General features: G+C 37.0%; 2 protein-coding genes across 2 annotated transcripts; both read right to left on the bottom strand.

Annotated features, from left to right (window-relative positions):
* Positions 1-2,582: 2,582 nt before the first annotated feature.
* On the bottom strand, positions 2,583-3,143 carry LOC147477033 (uncharacterized). The gene has a single exon (XM_086585899.1). The coding sequence runs from the start codon at positions 3,141-3,143 to the stop codon at positions 2,583-2,585; it is 561 nt and encodes a 186-aa protein (XP_086442025.1).
* A 4,310-nt stretch (positions 3,144-7,453) lies between these two features.
* LOC147477032 (uncharacterized) lies at positions 7,454-7,942 on the bottom strand. Its single transcript, XM_086585898.1, has one exon. The coding sequence runs from the start codon at positions 7,940-7,942 to the stop codon at positions 7,454-7,456; it is 489 nt and encodes a 162-aa protein (XP_086442024.1).
* Between the last annotated feature and the right edge of the window lie 11,507 nt (positions 7,943-19,449).

Here is a 19,449-nt window from a genome sequence, read left to right as displayed (position 1 = left end):
GATAGTCTTGTCCTTTAATTTGACTGTAATCCTTGGTAACAAGACGAGCTTTGTAACACTCAATAGAGCCATCTGCATGATATTTAATCTTGAAAACCTATTTACAACCAATAGGCTTAAGATGAGGGGATAACGGAACAAGAGTCCATGTGTTACTTGGTTCCAAAGCTGCAATTTCAGCAGCCATAACAGCTTTCCATTATGGGATTTTTATAGCTTGAGAAAAAGATGTAGGAACAATTGAAAAAGACACTTTAGACAAAAAAACTTTATGAAAATTAGAAAAATTAGTGTCAGAAACATAGAAAGCCATAGGATATGGAGTGGAAGACTGTTACCTTAGAGTCCGATTGGATGAGGTTGGCCGAACGAGGGACTGTAGGTGCCTTGGTGAGAGTAAGCCAGTGATAATCTTTGATGAGAAGTGGTGGGGGGTTTCACACTCTAGGAGATCGAGGTGAGGTAGGAGGGTTGGGGTGTAGTGACTAAGGGAGTTTCAAAATTACAGGTGACAGAGCTGACTGAGTTGGAAGATTGTCAGGAGGGAGGGTGCGTGGATGCTCTATCTATACTAGATCAGAGGGCGCGAGCACTCTGTCTACTGGAGTTATAGGAGGGAGGGCTCATGCGTGCTCGATTTTTGTTGGATCAAAGCGCGTGCGCACTCTATCTACTGGAGTTACAGGAGAGGATTGAATGTCGAAAGTTTCATTGTGTGGGATGGGTAAGGGATAAAATGGCAGATGTGATGGTGGGGAAGATAAATATTGATAGGGGAATACATTCTCATGGAAAATCACAACACGGGAAGTATAAATTTTCTTGGAAGATAAATCATAAATGCAATAGCCTTTCTGAGCATAAGGATAACCAATGAATTGAAGATGTCAGGTTTTCCGCGGTGATCAAACTTATTTTTAATGGAAGTGTTGTGAGCAAAACATAAACAACCAAAAACATGAAGATGGGCAAGAGTGGGAGGTGTTGTAAACAAAAGCTCATGAGGTGATTTACCTTTTAACAAGGTGCTAGGAATTTTGTTAATGAGATAGTCTGCGGTGAGAATGCATTCACCCCAGAAGGATAACGGGAGATGAGCTTGAAAACGTAATACTCGTGCAACACTGAGTAAGTGACGATGTTTTCTTTCAACAACAGCGTTTTGTTGGGGAGTAGTAACGCAACTACGTTGGTGGATAACCCATGTTTGGGAAAAAATTGTTGCATGTTATGGGATATAAATTTGGATCCATTGTCGGATCGAAGGACTTGGATTTCATGAAAATGGTCATCAATGTTGTTATGGCCAAATATGAGCGAATGTATTGTAGAATGAAATTGAGTATGAACCATGACAAAAAAAAGATTGTAAATGTATGGCAGTTTTAGATTTGACAGTCATTAGATAAATCCATATAGGACGACTAAAATCATTGACAATAGTTAAGAAAAAACTAGCATTGGAATAGGATGGTAAATTAAATGTTACAATGAATCATTTGAAAAGGTCTAATAGTTTTTATTGAACTATGAGAAAAAGATAAACGTATTTGCTTAGCTTGCAGACATATATTGCAAGTAGCATTATTGGAACTAGAAATGAAAGGAAACTGCTTAGCTAAAATCTGCAAAGGCGTGGAAGAAAGATGTCCTAAGCGATAATGCCATAAAGCCAATCATTTAGCTTGTGGAGTTGTGGGATGAGCAAACGGAAGCTAGTTGGAGATGGTAGAGTCCCCCATTAAGCCGCCCCAATCCAATCTTCTTCTTCGATAATTGGTCCTGAAAAAGCAAGAATCATTAATGAACGTGACAGAGATAGGGTGAGACTTGACTAGTTCACTAATAGAAAGCTAGTTAAAATGAAAAGTGGGAACAAACAGAACGTTGTCAAAACGCAATAGAGGAGAGAGAATAACACTACCAACATGAGTAATTAAATGGTCTGTTCTATCTGGAAGTTTAAGAGTATAATGTGTTAAACAAGTATGATAATGAGAAAACAGATGTAATAATGAACAAACACGATTGGTAGCACCAGAGTCAATGATCCATATGGATTTAGAAAAACACGAGAGAGAAATACTTGTCAGGTTTGCTTGTGAAGTGGTGCTACCTGAATCAAGCAAACTGAGAAGTTAGTTGTATTGTTCATTGGAGAAAATAGGAGAATTGGAGTTCGTAGCAACCGAATTGGCTTGAGCAGGCTTGGGGGGATAACCGTGCAGTTTGTAACAAGTACCAATATGATGTCCAACGTGGTTACAGTGATTGCAGAATGGACGAGCGCGTGGGATGCTCTGGTTGCCCTGTATCTGAAGGGGCACGCGCTCGAGGTTGTTGCTAACCAGTGTTGTGTTCTGCGGAGGTTTAGACGGGCCTAATTTTGAAGAAGAAGCCCAGTTGGTCTTTTGAAAGTGGGTACTCAGGGCAACAACGTCTAGAGCAGAAGGAAGAGAGAGTGCATGAATCTCTTATTGCTTCTCTTCTTGTCGGATTAAAGAATAAATCTTGGACATACGAGGAAAAGGATCCATTAAGAGAATTTGACGGCGAATGGATTGAAAACGAGCATTTAGGCCTTAAATGAATTTCATAAAATGACCATCTTCAATCTCTTTGGCAAAAATAGATGCATGACCACAAGTACAAGTAGCCATAGTAGACAAAGAACTTAATTCATCCCATAAAGATTTAAGTAAAGTGAAGTAAACAGATACCAGACGATTGTCCTGTTTGAGAAGAGTGACGGAATCCTTCAGTTGAAAGACCTTGGGTGCATTAGTTTGTGAAAAACGGTCACCTAGATCTTTCCAGATTTTGGATGTAGAGTCGACATAGAGGATGCTTCCATGGATATCTGGAGTAACAGAATTAAGAATCCATGAAGCAACGAGGTCATCACATAGCGACCACTTGGATTTTTCTTTGGGAGTACTGGGAGGTGTGACAGAGCCATCGACAAAACCAAACTTATTCTTTGCTCGAAGGGCTCTAGAGATAGACTGTAACCAAGTCGGATAATTGTCACCGGATAACAGATGAAAGACGAGAATAGCCGTAGGACTATCTGAGTGGTGTACAAAGAAAGGATCATCGGAACCTGGAGGAGAGTCATTATTGGTGTTTGAGGCTTCGGCCATTGAGAATTGAAAGGAGGCGGAAGCTTAGAGCGGTTAGGGTTAAGGTTTGGATCGAAAGTAAGGTTCTTCTTTTGGTCAACTTTGCTTGGACGTACCCTCACAACAGATGCTCTTATACACAAGTGCTTAGAAGTTTTGCCGGCTTGCGCTATGTGTGGTCTGGTGGACAAGTCTATAACTCACCTATTTCTACATCGTTCTTATGCTCTTGAGGTCTGGTCCATTATGATGCAACTTTTTGGGTTGTCTTTCTCAAGGCTTGCAATAGCTGACACATTAGAGGATTGGCTTAGGTGTTGGCCAAAGATGAGGGGAAATGGGTTCATAGCCAAATTGTGGAAACTCACTCCTTACACAGTTTTGTGGGTGTTGTGGAAAATCAGGAATGACCGAGTGTTTCGGCAGAAGATCACCCCTCCAGCGCGCGCCTGCATAGTAGCCGAAGGATTGGTCTGGCACTGTTTATGCACCTCTCCAACAAGAAGACACTATCACTTCCAGGATCTAATCCTCCACTAAGATACTATTATTATTAGTTTTTAAATAATTCTATTTCTTTCTTGTTTTCTAGTTTGTATGTTTTTAATTAGGAGTTGTCTATAATATAGTTGATAAGGATCTCCCTCACTATACTCCACTTGTAGTGGCCTTTCTGGTATTTGCTCCAACATTAATAAAACCTACTTATCAAAAAAAAAAAAAAAAAAAAAAAAAAACTAGTTTGTCAAATTCCACTAAGGATTGGTATGTTTGTAATTTTCCACCTCTTGATTCTGCATTAGCAAAGATTACTGTTACAAATATCAAAATAACGGTTTTTGTTAGAATCCAATGCATGAATGCATGTCCAAGCAGCCTAACCTTATTATCTATTTTCAAAAAAAAAGTACCATATCTCAACCAAGTGCCTAATTTTTTTTTTTTTTTAAGATTAAGCTGGGGTTAAGGCAGACCCCCACCTGTTATTATTGCAAAAGGTTAAACCTTGCAAGCCTCTCTAAGAGTTAGATCATTAAAAGGAGGAACACAAAAACTCTACCGACAGGCTTTAAGCCTAACATACATAATAACATACTAGTCGTCCTGCAATCGAACCTAAGAAAGTAGAGATAGTAGTCCTACTTCCTAGTCATGATTTCTTTAACAATCTTAAGATGATCCTTCCTAAGATGAGTTTGCGCTTTCTCATAGTTGAAAAAGAAACATTCGCAAGCACAACACACATAAGTGAGTCCCAAAGTATCATCCAATTTTTTTTTGGTGTAGTCCTCAAGATTTCTCATCTTTTTGTTTTTCAGTAATGACTTTACTTTCTTCATCATTGCCAGCGTAGGCTCTACTTCTCCTGAATCACGCTCTTGGATCCGCTTGCTTCTTTTTAGCTTCACAGTTGTCCATTAATTTTGATCCTTAGAAGGCACTACATACCTTGATGAGCTCTTTTGCAAAACAATTGTTGGGGATACTGCATCCGTAAAGAACTCAGTCTCATTCTCTGAGAGATCATCATCTTCATCCTCATTTCCAACAACTAGCCCTTCATACATGTTTCGTTCTCTACTACATAGCAGTTGGTTAATTGGAATACCTCTAGGCTGACTCTGGATTGGTGTAACCATATTACTCTTATCTCTCTGGTTACTTGAAGTTCCTTTTTGCGAAAAAGTGTTCACATGAGGAATATCCATAGTTTCCCGAATCATATTTACTATAGGAGTTGTTATCTCAGCAGGCACATAAAGTACTAGCTGAAGTCCAATGGAAGGATCGGTTCCAGTCTCATGTACACCAGTATTGAGCTCTTCAATCTCTATTCCATTCCCCTGAGCACCATTACTCTGGCTATTTGGTTCATATTGGACAATTGTACCAGTGGGCTGCTCCCGGATCTCTTTGCTTCTATCATTTCTTATGCAACCTTTTCCTGCACCATCAGAGAGGGCACTAGGACGACTCCTAACTCTCCATATTCTTCTATTCACATCTTCTCCATTTCCATTGCCAGCATACGATACAATATTCCTCATAGCATTCTCATAGCTCACATTGGCATTAGGAGTCATTCTTTCATTCTGCCTTCCTTCCTGTGAATTGGTTACATTGTTAGCATCCAATCCAGTAGAATGTATAGTATTGAGTCTACTCATTTTTCCACTTCTGTTAGTGGTATTCAACCTCTTTGAATTTGCATCACCCAAACATTTTTCAGTTTCATGCCCAAACTTTTGACACTTCTCACATCTTTTTGAGATCCAAGGGTACTCAAACGAGATGATCCGTTCATCTCCTAGTGCTAGTTCAACTGTAAATGAATTTGGAAGCTTGGCAGAAACATTTACCTCAATACATAGTCGAGCATAATCGATTCGCTTCTTTTGCTTTGTAGCTTCATCCTAACTAAAAGGAATGCCCACCTTGCTAGCTACAAACCCCAAACCATCATCAGTCCACAGCTCCTTAGGGACGTTATGACATTAAACCCACACAGGGATTGTTGTTACCATTGCTCGCTGTTTTTCAACACTTCGAGTCCATGGACTTATGATAAAGCAACGACCACCAATAAAGATTGGACCTTCCTCTAAAACTGCTTGACGAGCTTCATTACTCGAGAATTTGAAGTAGAACAGATCTTTATCCACAATAATCTCAAATGACCCTTTATCTTTCCATCGCTGTTGAAAGATGTTTTTCACATATGGGAATGAGAGGCGCTGTTCTATAAAGAATCCCACCACATAGTCACTCCATTCATTACATCCTTGCATAATCAAATCTATCGGTACCTGAGTAACACCATTCACTTCTTGTAAAGTGAAGTGCTTTAATGTTTTTTTTAAGAGCAGACGCTCTATTTTGAAGGAACAAGCTACTCCATGATGATCACGGTAGAGCCTTTGAAGCAAGCGGTGGAAATCCAGCTGAGGAAGGTGCTGCCACGGAGGAGATAAGTGGCTAAAATGGTGTAGCATCAGCTGATGGGTAGGACCAGCACAAGGAGGCTAATGAAGTGGAGTTGGATGGGAATGAAGAGGAGGAAAAGAAAATATACTACTATCCATCGATAGATCAGTCTAACTCTGAGGTATCCATGTTCTCAGATGAGAAATCTCACATCCCTTGCTGTTTCCGATCAAAACCCCCCATAAAGGGAAGGTTTTGAGTTTGTTCTTATGGCAACCAACATTCTAAGGATAGAACTTTACTACTTGAAGAAAAGAAAAACGCGAGATTACTCTTATACCTTTAGAGAAAAGGAGGTAAGTTATTTCTAAGTTGGGCGCTTATTTCTCAAGTCCCCATTGAAGCTAAGATGAGTTTTTCCAGGAAACACTTTTTTGTTTCCTGGAAAAACTACCAAGTGCCTAATTGATAGTTTTGTATATATGTTTTTGTTTATACGATCTAAATCACGGAGAAGTTTGAGGAAAACATTTGATCAATTGATTTAGAAATGAAGGGTGAAGCTGATTCATTTTCCTTTCACGATACCAAATCATTCTTAGTATACTCAAATTGTTCTGAAACATGAGTGGGCTTAGTAAAATCTGCATAGCACATTAGCACTCCAAATTGATCTCAAGACATTAGGCCATGTTTCAATCATGGGCTCAGTGGACAACTTAGCCCACAAGTTTTAGAAATCCACTTAGTACTTTGTTTTCCCAGTAAAACCTTTGGGCTTGTTTACCTTTCAAAAATACACTAAATTCCAAAGGAAGGTAAGTCACCACCAAAGAGCATGCAAATTATTACAGAAAGTCTTAGCATCTGAATTGGTGGGGATTCCAGTCAGGGGCGGACCCAGCATTTCAACTCTCTCCGGGCTAAACAACGTTAACCAGAGTCTTACAAAAAAAAAAAAATAGACACATTCCAAAGAAACAAATGAAACACCATAATTCACAAGTAGCCAAATATATATACTAATTCATCAAAATATCTAATCAAGTTCGACTACAAATCTATTTAAAAAGCAAAACTACTTAAACGGTATTTTGCGGTTCTTGCGGGCATCAAAATCATCTATTACCAAATCCAGATCAATATCATTAACAAAATCTCTTTCAATGTAGATGACCATTGAATCTGCAAGAAACTCATCCTCCATCTTGTTTCGAAGCTGTGTTTTGATAAGTTTCATGGCTGAGAATGCCCTTTCTGTAGTTGTTGTAGATATGGGAAGAGTAAGTACAAGACGAACCAATCTATCAATCAAGTGGTAGGACTTTGACTTTCCAGTTTCAACTAATCTTCTACACAGCTCAGACATCGTGGACATATTATGGAAAACTGAATTACGACAAACATCAATCTCCGCGATCTTTGCGGTGAGTTCTCAATATAAGTAACTCTTGATCACTGAAATCTCGAAAGTAAAATCTCTCAGCAAGACTGCAAATATCATCAATCCTAAATGATCTGAAAGCATCTTTAGGGGTCAAAGCAAAGCTAAGAGTAAAAAGCTCTATTGTTTCCTCGGAGAATCTACTTTTCAACTCCATTAACTGAAAATCTATGACACTGTTATATATATCAACACGATACCGACGCTCAAACGTTATACAATCATGTTGTTGACAAGAATGATCCATGCCCATCATATAACGTGCATCCATATCAGGCATATCAATGTTATTCTTCTTGCAAAACAAGTCAACTTCACAAAAAAAAGTGCTCCAACCATCGTCTCTCAGGTTTTGAAGGAGTACTTTTGTGGTAGAGACTAGATGCATAGTGTTAATAATGTCTTGAGATTGATCTTGCAGAGCTTTGCAAAGTATGTCAGTGATTCCCATAGTCTTATGTAGCAAATGTAACATGGAAACAAACTCAAACGATCTAAGTGCAATAAGAGCACCCTTAGCTTCCCCCCAGTTAGAATTAGTTGATCCGTTTTTTGTGTTGTTCTCAAGAACATGAGAAAGTGCACTAAATGAAACTATCAAACTATTTACAGATCGAAAATGGGAGCTCCAACGAGTAGACCTAGCTCTCTGCAATGTCGTAATCTGATTCTCCCCCCTTCCTGTCTCCAATTCACCATAATCAATCAATTTTTAAATTTCTTCGATTTGAACAACTAGTAACTCAACTTGACGCTTAGGAGAAGCCTTAAAATAATTGACAATTGTGCCCAACTTCGAAAAAAACAACTAAATATCTTATACATCTTTAGCAGCTGCAACCAATGCTAATTGTAAACGATGAGCAAAACAATGCACGTAATACGCACTAGAGCACTCCCTAAGAAATAAAGCTTGCAATCCATTCCAAGCACCCCGTATGTTGCTAGCACCATCATACCTTTGACCCCTCATATCATCAACAAAGAGATTGTTCTGAACAAGAATATCACATATTTCATTCTTGAGGGTTTGTGAACAAGTGTCATCAACGCAGACAACATCTAAAAACCGTTCACGTACAAAACCATCATAGTCGAAAATCTTAATACAAGAGCCATTTGTTATTTATTTGAAACATCTTGTGATTCATCAACAAGAATACAAAACTTAGCATCTCCAACTTCCTCGTGAATCTTACCCCTCACATGATCATTAATAATATTCAAAAGCTATTTTTGAATATTCGGAGAAGTATATGTGGCTTTTTCGGAAGCATTATCTAAAACACGATCAATATTAGGATCCAATTCATCTAAGAACTTAATAAATTCAAGAAAGTTTCCCCGATTACTTGACTTGATTGATTCATCATGTCCTCTAAGTGCACAACCTTGTAATACAAGCCATCGGAGAGTCCGTAAAATAGTTTTTAACATAAACCTATTCTTCACTACCTCCTGTTTGTATTGGGCATTTAAAAGATTACCAATGTGTCGAGATGAATTCACTAGATCCTCACAAGCAGCTACAACAGACATATGAGCGGAACAAGGGCCTCCAACATGTTGCAAAAATGCACATTTAACTCTACAATGAACTCTCTTCCAACTTTGAAATCCATTAACAACAAAATTAGAACGTCCAGAACTAAAGACAAAGCAAGGAAAACAGAAAACACTGTCTTTTTCTTCAGAATATTCTAGCCAAGGAAAATTGTCAAACCAATGACTATTAAATTTCCGATTTTGTTTTCCATTAATGGTGGGCTGATATTCGTCGAGTCTAGAATGAAGTGGCCCCAATGTGACATAAGCTCGTTAGATCTCGTCACCCTGATTAATAGGATATTCACTTATTTGACGACGTAATCCCGGGTCACGTACCAAAGAACTAGTAACACCGGTTTGACTAGATTCAATCCCTTGAGAGTTGGGACGAACTTGTTCAATGGGTTCAACTCTTTGGAACTTTGAATGGCCTTGATCATCCTTTTCAATAATATTAGCAACATTGGATGTGTCGGCCGTTTCTTTTGGTTTAAAAAAAGAATCTATCTTTCGCACTCCCTTCGACATTGAACGTCTAAAAAAAAAAAAAAATCAATCACGCATTTATCTATAATTGTTTGATGAGAAGCCTAAATGAGAACTACATGGTTTCAATACACTTGCACAAAAAGATCCTACCCAGTACCCATGGGAGAGGCAGAAATGGTTTTACAATTCATGAAATATCTTATTCACCCAATTTTAATTCAAACAACCATAACAAGATTATACTATAATCAGACCAACTCATGCAACTGAAATTTATAAAAAAAACAACAACTAAACCAATGTAACAAATGAACAACAAATCTAATTACCTGCCAATGAGCCAATCTCGACAGCAAAATCACCACGAATAGTTCTAGGAGCAGACTCAGAAAGGGTAGTTGCTCGTTGCTCCAATAATCTTTCGACCAGTAAGATAACTGTAAGAGTAACAACAACATTCAAAATTCCAACCACATATATTGTAATAATAATAATAATAAGCGGAACATACATTCGAAGTTTGAACGAGTCAATGTGTAAAAGCTTGAGCCAGTGAGCCTTATAATCAATATCTGAGAATCATATATCTGAATAGCATAATAGAATAATCAAGATTCAAAAGACTGAAGAAAGAGAGAGAGCAGGGGTTCGTACTTCGTAGTCGTAGAGTCGGTAGAGAGAAAGAATGGGGTTTGTAATTTGTAGTCGTAGAGTCAATCGTACTTTGTTTTTTTTTTTTTTTTTTTTTTTTTTTTTTTTTGTTCTTTGGGCTGGCTAATGGGCTTTTAAGTTTAGAGCGCGATGCATACTAATTTTTTTTTTAAGGAAACAGACCCCGGGCTGAAGCCTGGTGCAGCCCTCTCCTAGGTCCGCCCCTAATTCCAGTGGAGGAATTACCAAGGAAGGAGGAAGCGGGTCAATGTGATAGAACTGCACACGGTCGATGGCTATATTTGCATACCCTGATCTTACAAAACCTTGTATGTAGTTTGGACTTTGGAATGTTTAGAAACTGAATAGGGGATTAACCTTTTAGGGAGTTAGGGCAAGCTTTAGATGGAATGCCCACAGAGAAGTGATCTTATATTTTTTTATTAGGCTCTGCGGACAGACAATACATGTACGTGGTCTACTCTAAAGTCTAAACTCTGGTGTTGATGTGTTGTACATGTTGGAAGAATAGCTTTCTACAAGATACTTTTGGGTGACCGTCTCACATATTGGAGGATTGGAAGTTGGAACTTAGAACTTGAAACGTGCAGTGCCTCCTCAGTTCTCTCTGTTTCCTACTTTATTTTCTTTCCACACCTTCTTTCTGGCCTTGTATGCAAAGCCACTTTTGGTCAGGGCGTCCCTGAGTTTTCAATGGCCCTGTGCAAACAGGCAAACAGTGAAATGTGGCCCTCTTTCAGTCTTCCATCAACACAAAATAGATTATCGAAATATTTCCTTTCTCACGTTTTGGCTGCAAAATCATCAATGAAGCTTTCAAAGTTAATTTTCTTTAAAAATTCATTTTCAATAGATATTAACGCTAGCCCATTTAGACTTTCTTGTGACATAGTCAATCTAAGATATGATTTCAATAATTTTAATTTTAAAAAATTTCTTTCTGTATACGTGACAGTAATGGAAACAATCAACAAAATTTTATAAGCTATGCATGCATTAGGAAAACAATCATGTCGTTTCAAGAAATCAAGTTAGGTGAATAATATTAGACTAAATTACTTTGGAATTAAATTGAGTTATGGAAATAATATTTAAGAAAGGGAAAATTGATTTTAATCTCTAACATACTTGAAGAATAATCAAAATTTAGGTGAATAAGTAATAGAGATTGATCCAAGTGAAAACTAATACAAATCCACAATTGTAAAGAAAGAAATTATTGAGAATGGATATGAGAGAATACTATATGGTCATAAGGTAAATAAGGGGTTTTTTTTTTTTTTTTTTTTTTTTTTTTTTTGAGTAATTGATTGAGGGCGACTCAAGCAATTAATTGGAGTGATTTTTCAAAAAAAAACGTTATTAATTAGGAAGAGAGAGATCTAGTCTTTGAGAAGATCTCCTCATCTTTATTTTCTTTTTTATGAAAAGAATTAATGAGGAAAGAGAATATGAGAGAATATTTTAGTTGTTTATTGTGAATTTTTTTGGTTTTTTAGGCTTTTGGTCGGTTTGGGCTTCTGACTTGCCAAATAAGCCTTTTTCCACTCAAACTATTTTTTGGGGCCTTGTAAATTAGGGCCCTGTACGGTCACCCACATGGCACCTACTCAGGCCAGGCTTGCTTTTGGTCATAGATCCATCAAATCATCATTTAGATGATTTTAGAGAAATCTTCTAAAACCAAGCTTCAACATATATTTGATCATTTGGACAAAGAGCTATCTAGGAATCCAAAGTTCATTTCATTATCATTTTTGTATGGTTTGCTATACATTGAGAATGGAAAAAATATCGTTATACTTGGTCCAATAATCTCATTGCCAAGTTTTCCTAAATCAATAGTTTGTCGGGTATTGTTGGAATTAGTAATTTTAGATCTAGCTAAATTAGTTAAATTAGAATTGGAGATTAATTAATTAGAAAGAGGTGTGGTTAACAAGTATGAGTTGCTATTAGGAAACCAAGTTAATATTGGCATTACAAGTAAGATTAGAATTAGGTTGGTATTAAAAGTTTTTAATTAACAACTTAGTAGGAATTAGTAATTAAAGAAGCTATATATGTGTGTGTGTGTGTGAGTACTTAGACATTATCTTAATAAGAAGTGAGAAAATAATAATAAAGGTGCATTATAGAAAAAAGATGTATCGGTATGAAATGATTCTACAGGCATTCATCTTGCCATCCTTTAATAATTAATTTTACAAAACCTTAGTATCTATATATAGCTAGCTTATTATAATCACTTTGAATATATGGTTCAACTGTTGCTTGAAAATGAAACTGAAAAACAAAAGCAATCCATCGCTTTCAAAGTTTCCATGTCATCCAACAGTTAAGTTAACACTGACAATCAATAGCCAGTAACAGAAATAAAGACTTGTAAGTCAAGCTTTCTTTGTACTTTACCTCATTTGAGTAGGAAAGCTTTTTTGGCAATAGAAGTATAGAACTGGTTACACGTCCTTCCCAAACCACAAGGTTATTGACAATCTCAATCCCTCTAAATGACAGTGCGCAACCTATAATTAGTGACAACGTACATACATAATTAAATTCTGCTGCGAGAGTTTCGATTTTCGTGTTTACTATCGGGTCGCGGTATTGACACTCCACTTTATAGAATTGACACATTTTGACCAATTCAAAGGTACTGGCACCCCTCCATTAATCACATAAAAAACACTCACGACAAAAAATTACCGCGAGATCGCACAAACTACATCATCCCGTTGTCGTGAGATCCCATATCCCACGGAAGGTGGTTACCATGAGTCCTTTATTCTTATAATTTTTTTTTAATAACCACTGTAAAAAAAGTTAGTTGCCGCGAGATGGTTATGTTCACTAAAATGGAGTATTTGCTTGTGTTAATTATCAAAACTCTTCTTCATTAATTTGATCACAAGTTTTTCTTATAGCATTTAAAAATATTTGCCGCGAGATAGCAAAATTATGCCTCAATTGTATATTTTTTTGTCATGGTTTTGGTGTTGTTTTTGGAGTGTATAAAGAAGCTTTAAAGAAGAAAATGAGGTATCCATATGTCGTGTGTTTTCAATACGCAAAATTTGAAGTGAAAAAAAATGAAAAACACAAAAAAAATGTTTCACGACAACTGCCTGCCATGGGATATGAGATCTCGCGGCAACCCGATGCCGTGGATTGTGCGATTTCGCAGCAACTGTCTGCCGTGGGATATGAGATCTCGCGGCAACCCAATGTCGTAGAACTATCGGGCATGTGGGGGCGGGGGGTGTAAAAGGATATATAAAGAATAACTATTATTGTTTTACTTTTTGCCAAAGGAGTGTCAATCCCATAAAGTGGGGTGCCAATACCACGCCCCTTACTATCCTATCTAATGAAACCAAGCACTGAGTTGTATAGTTGTACATATTTCCAATTTCATGGTCAAACAAAAATGTCAATTATATACGTTTACAACTCCCCTCTAAAGTTCTTGTCCACCAAATTTAGCTAGTAGCATACTATAACACGAGGGCAATTAGGATTTATTAGTCAGGATGGGCACAACATGTCAAGCGAGACTAATGCCGCGTCACCATATTAGTTGGCACCAGGTGAGCTGGTGGAGATGAGGAGATCGAACACACCATAATGATGTTAAAATAAGTAATTAGAGCATCTCTAGGTGGTGGTAGTATTTTCTTTAAATTTGAAAGCGAAATTTGGAGAAATTGGAGGCAAATTTTGACCAATTCTAAGTGGTTGCAAATATCATTCGCAAATTTAGAATAGGGCTACCTTGCGCGACATTGATACTGTCGTGCGACATTACCACTGTTGCCCCCAAGTTGAAAAAAAAAAACTCACGCGACATTATTCCCACTGTCACACCAAATTAAAAAAGTAAAAAAAAAATAACTCACGCTACATTAGCAATGGCGCACGATATTACCACTGGCACGGTGTGCTGGTCAAAGTCAAAAAAAAAAAAATTGGGGAGACATTTGCAATGGCGCGCGACATTACCACTATCGCTCCGCATCCACATCCGAAATCCCAAATTTGCGAACAAGGATGTGGCTAGACAGGTGATGCGACCTAATTTGCTTCCACCTAGAATTGGATTTCCGCAAAATTCTAAGTTTTGGGAGCAAATTTAAAGAATTTGGAAGGCGATACTACCACCTAGAGATGCTCTTAGTAATTTAGCAATGTTTAGAAAGTGTTTAGGTCGGTTATGAATTCTAGAGAATTCATGTAGTGTCGGTCTTTCTTATTCAGCAAGTAGTTTCCTAATTCACTAAGTGCTAAAATAGAATGTAAGAAACTACATATACAGTCCTAAGTTAGGACGTGTAAGAAACTATATATAAAGTCCTAAGTTAGAACGTACTACAATACAGTCCTAAGTTAGGACGTGTAAGAAACTATATATAAAGTCCTAAGTTAGAACGTGTATTAATCCAATTCAGTATCAATAATCTAAAGTTTTTCCTATTTATTACTTTGTCTATTATGTCTGTATATATCTTCATCTTTCAACAATACATGTTTTAATTCCTTCACAAATATTCCAATGCCTATTCTCTGTTCAATCCCGCATTGTCTTTCCGAGCTCCAACAGATTTGGTATCAAGAGCTATTTTTTTTTCGATCCTAGGCCAACCCAATATCATGAATACCGTACCGCTTCCGCACTTACAAATTTTAATTACGCGCAAACCTTGATTCCAATTTTCGACAGCAAAAACTATGATTTTTGGAGTCTATAGATGAGAACTCTTTTCATATCACAAGATTTGTGGGAGTTAGTTGAAGACGGCTATAAAGAGCCGGCTAATGTAACGACGTTTGAAACACTAACACCCGAAAAGAAAGAGTACAAGAAAGAAGCCAAAACACTTCTGTTCATTCGACAAGGATAAACAAATCTATTTTTCCAAGAATATTGCATTGGCTGCAAAGAAGTCAAAAGATGCATGGGAAATTCTCAAAATAGAATTCCAGGGTTCACAAAAGGTAATCGCCATTAAACTTCAATCGCTATGGCAAGATTTCGACAATTTATTCATGAAAGAGAGTGAACAAGTTCAAGCTTTCTTTTCTTAAGTTTCTAGGATTATAAATCAAATTAGGAGTTATGGAGATACTATTGCTGATCAAAAGATTGTTGAAAAAATTATAAGAAGCTTACCGTCAAAGTTTGAACATGTAGTAGCAGCTATTGAAGAATCTAAAGATTTGTCTAAGTTGTCTTTCTCTGAATTAATGGGTTCTCTTGAAGTACATGAAAAAAGAATGAGCAGGTTTGCAGAATAGCCAGCTGAACAAGCTTTTCAGTCTAAGTTGAATTTCACAGACAAAAAAGAGCACAAGGAGACCGGAAAAGACAAGTAAACAGGAAATTTTCAAAAAGTTAAAAAAAATTTAATCGTGGAAGAAACTCCAACAAGGGATACAAAGAAGGTAATAGGTACAATTCCCAAAGGTATGATAAAACTTCTTCTTCATCTCCATATTGCAATGTTTGCAAGAAAGTTGGGCATGCAAGTGAAGATTGTAAATATAAGTGTACAAGGTGCAAGAAATTGAATCATATGCAGAAAGATTGTTATTATCAGAATAGGAACCAAGCCAACTATTCTGAAAACAATAATTCTCAGGATCAATTATTTTATTCTTGCATAAACACCCAACAAGAGTCTCATGATGTCTGATATTTGGACAGTGGTTGTAGTAGTCATATGACAGGTGATAGAAATTGGTTTGCCAGCTTGGATGACAAAGTAACCTCCCAGGTAAAGCTTGGTGACGGAAATCTGCATAATGTTGAAGCCAAAGGTACAATATCTGTCAAATCGAAAGATGGCAGGTCTAGATCTATTTTGTAAAGCTTGGTGATGGAAATCTGCATAATGTTGAAGCCAAAGGTACAATATCTGTCAAATCGAAAGATGGCAGGTCTAGATCTATTTTTGATGTCTTATATGTTCCAGGTCAAGTGTTGGGCAACTTCTTCAGAAAGGGTATATAGTTAACTTTGATGATAATGAATGCAAAGCCTTTGACAAAAGACACATGGAGTTGGTGGCAAAAGTTAAAATGTTGTCCAATAAAGTTTTCCTTTGATTATGCCATTAGTTCAGTCTTATGCCCTGAAAGCTTATAAAATTGATGAATCTGTGTTATGGCATTTAAGGTATGATCATCTAAATTATAGAGCTTTGCAACTTCTCAAAAGGAAAAATATGGTGATTGGCCTTCCTCCTATTGCACATGACAAACAGGTTTGTGAAGGGTGTGTTTATGGAAAATTTCATAGATTTCCATTTGCTTCGACATCTTGGAGAGCCAGAACTCCACTTCACTTAGTTTATGATGATATATGTGGGCCAATGAGAGCACACTCTTTTAATAAGAAGCGATACTTTCTTCTCTTTGTTGATGACTATAGCAGGATGATGTGGGTATATTTCCTTGAGCAGAAATTAGAAGCCTTTCAGACATTCTTGCAGTTCAAGGCGCTTGTTGAGAAACAAAGTGGCCATCAGTTGAAGGTGCTACGAACAGATCATGGCTGTGAATTTACATCTAATGAGTTTATGAAATTTTGCAGGGACAATGGAATCAAAAGAGAGTTGATTGTAAGGCACACACCACAGCAAAATGGTGTGGTAGAGCGCAAAAATCACATTATATTATTGTGGAGATGGTGCATAACATGCTCAAAGGAAAAGCCCTTCCAAACAATTTTTGGGCTGAAGCAGTTAACACAATTGTATACATCCTCAGTATAGCACCTACAAAAGCAGTTCTTGTTTATTCTCACGCTCCTTCCCAATATAGGGAAAAGTTTGATGAGAAAGGCGAGAAATTAATTTTCATTGGCTATAGTGCCGAGTCTAAAGCTTACACGTTGCTCAATCCAAAAACCAATGCCTTGGTGATCTCCAAAGATGTTATATTTGATGAATTAAATGCATGGAAGTCGGAAGATGACAACTAGAACACCGAATTGCCATTTGTTTTTGAAGAAGATACAAAACAAATCCCTCCAGTACTTCCAGCAACTCCAACTTTAGCCAATTCAAGCAGTTCTAACTCTTCTGGTTTTGGTTCTAATTCTGATTCACCACCAAGGAAGGAACGATCTGTGAGAGAGATTTATGAATCTTGTAATGTTGCATTCCTTGCTTGTGAACCAGGAAAATATGGAGAAGCAACAACAGATGAAAAATGGCAGAAAGCCATGGATGAAGAAATCAATGTCATTCGGAAAAATAATACTTGCAAGCTTGTTGATCGTCCCAATGGTAAAGATGTTGTTGGCTTGAAGTAGATTTATAAAACAAAGTACAATGAAGATGACTCAATCCAAAAGCACAAAGCTGGTTAGTGGCTAAAGGCTTTTCCCAAAAGCATGGAATCGACTACAATTAGACATTTGCTCTAGTTGCCAGAATGGAGACAATTTGCACCATGCTAGCTATTGCTACACAATTGCAAATTCCAGTCTATTAGTTAGACGTCAAATCTGCCTTCTTGAATGGTGAGCTCAAAGAAGAAGTATTTATTGAACAACTTAAAGGTTATATCTAGAAAGGCAAAAAAAGCAAAGTGTATCGAGATGATTTGATTTACATGAGCACTAATCAGAAGATGGCAGAAAATTTTAAGAAAGCTATGATGAAAGAATATGAGATGACAGACTTAGGACTCATGTGATATTTTCTTGGGATCCAAGTCACTCAATCTCAAGAATGATTTTTTCTCTCTCAAGAGAAATATGTTGATGATCTTCTTGAAAGGTTTTGTATAACTAACTGCAAGCCAATTGCCACACCATGATGGCAAATGAGAAATTATCTAAGTATGGTGACGCTACAAAGGTAGATGCATCTCTTTATCGCAGTCTGGTTGGCTCCCTCATTTATCTCACAAATACAAGGCCTGACATTGTTCAAACAGTTAGCATCCTTTCACATTTCATGAATGTGCCTAACAACAATCATTATGTAGCAGCAAAAAGAATTTTTCACTATGTCAATGGCACAAAGAATTGTGGTCTCTTTTATAGAAAGGAAGAAGACAATCATCTCTATGGCTACACTGACAATGATTGGGCAGGGTCAATTGATGACAGAAAAAGCACTTCAGGATATGTGTTTTGTTTGGGAACCAAGATGATCACATAGTCTTCCAAAAAGCAATGCGTAGCACTTTCATCAGCAGAAGCAGAATATATTTCAGCCACAACCACAATATGTGAAGCAGTTTGGTTGCGACAAATTCTCTAAGATCTTCAACAAAAGCAATAAGCATTGACAACAGTCTTTTGTGACAACATGTCTACTATTGCCACTAAGAATCCAGTATTTCACAACATGTCAAAACACATTGAGTTGCGGCATCACTTTATTTGAGATCGAACTTGTCGCAAGTGGGGATATTGATTTACAATTTTGGAAGACCGATGAACAACTAGCTGACGGTTTCACTAAAGCCGTTCCACTAGAGAAATTCAAAAAGTTCAAAAATCATTTGCAAATTTATAAGTTGATAGGGGATGTTAAAATAAGTAATTAGTAATTTAGCAATGTCTAGAAAGTGTTTAGGTCGGTTATGAATTCTAGAGAATTCATGTAGTTTCGGTCTTTCTTATTCAGCAAGGAGTTTCCTAGTTAATTAAGTGTATTAAAATAGCTAAAATGTAAAAAACTATATATACAGTCATAAGTCAAGACGTGTATTCATCCAATTCAGTATCAATAATCTAAAGTTTCCCCTCTTTATTACTTTGTCTATTATATCTGTATATATCTTCGTCTTCAGCAATACATGTTTTAATTCCTTCACAAATATTCCAATGCCTATTCTCTGTTCAATCCCGCATGTCTTTCTGAGATCCAACAAATAATTAGTCATATGTCGAGGTGTTATTTTCTCGGATTAATTGATTAAACTATTTTTTTCCTTTTTTTTTAATAAGACTTCAGGTTACATATTACCTGCTTTGTCCTCACCCCACAATAACTTGAAAACATGTTTCAAGGGGAGGTACAAAGTAGTTACAACCATTATAGATTTCTAGTGCTGCCAAAAAATTAGCGGTCCTATTACATTCATAGTAAACATGTATGAACTCATGAAGCATCCTAGAAACTACATCTTTAATGGCGTGGAGATTCCATCATTACCATGGGGCCATCCTTACCCAGTAAGATTTGGATAGCAAATTCATGGAATCAGATGCAACTAAGACCTTTCTATTTTGCA

This window comes from Coptis chinensis, chromosome 9 (genome assembly GCF_015680905.1).
Source record: "Coptis chinensis isolate HL-2020 chromosome 9, ASM1568090v1, whole genome shotgun sequence".
NCBI lineage: Eukaryota > Viridiplantae > Streptophyta > Magnoliopsida > Ranunculales > Ranunculaceae > Coptis > Coptis chinensis.
This window is presented reverse-complemented; position numbering and strand designations above follow the sequence as displayed.

What these genes read in the sequence shown, in the direction of transcription:
- LOC147477032 (XM_086585898.1), bottom strand. Translation starts at nt 7,942, where the DNA reads ATGGGAATCACTGACATACTTTGCAAAGCTCTGCAAGATCAATCTCAA.
- LOC147477033 (XM_086585899.1), bottom strand. Translation starts at nt 3,143, where the DNA reads ATGGCCGAAGCCTCAAACACCAATAATGACTCTCCTCCAGGTTCCGAT.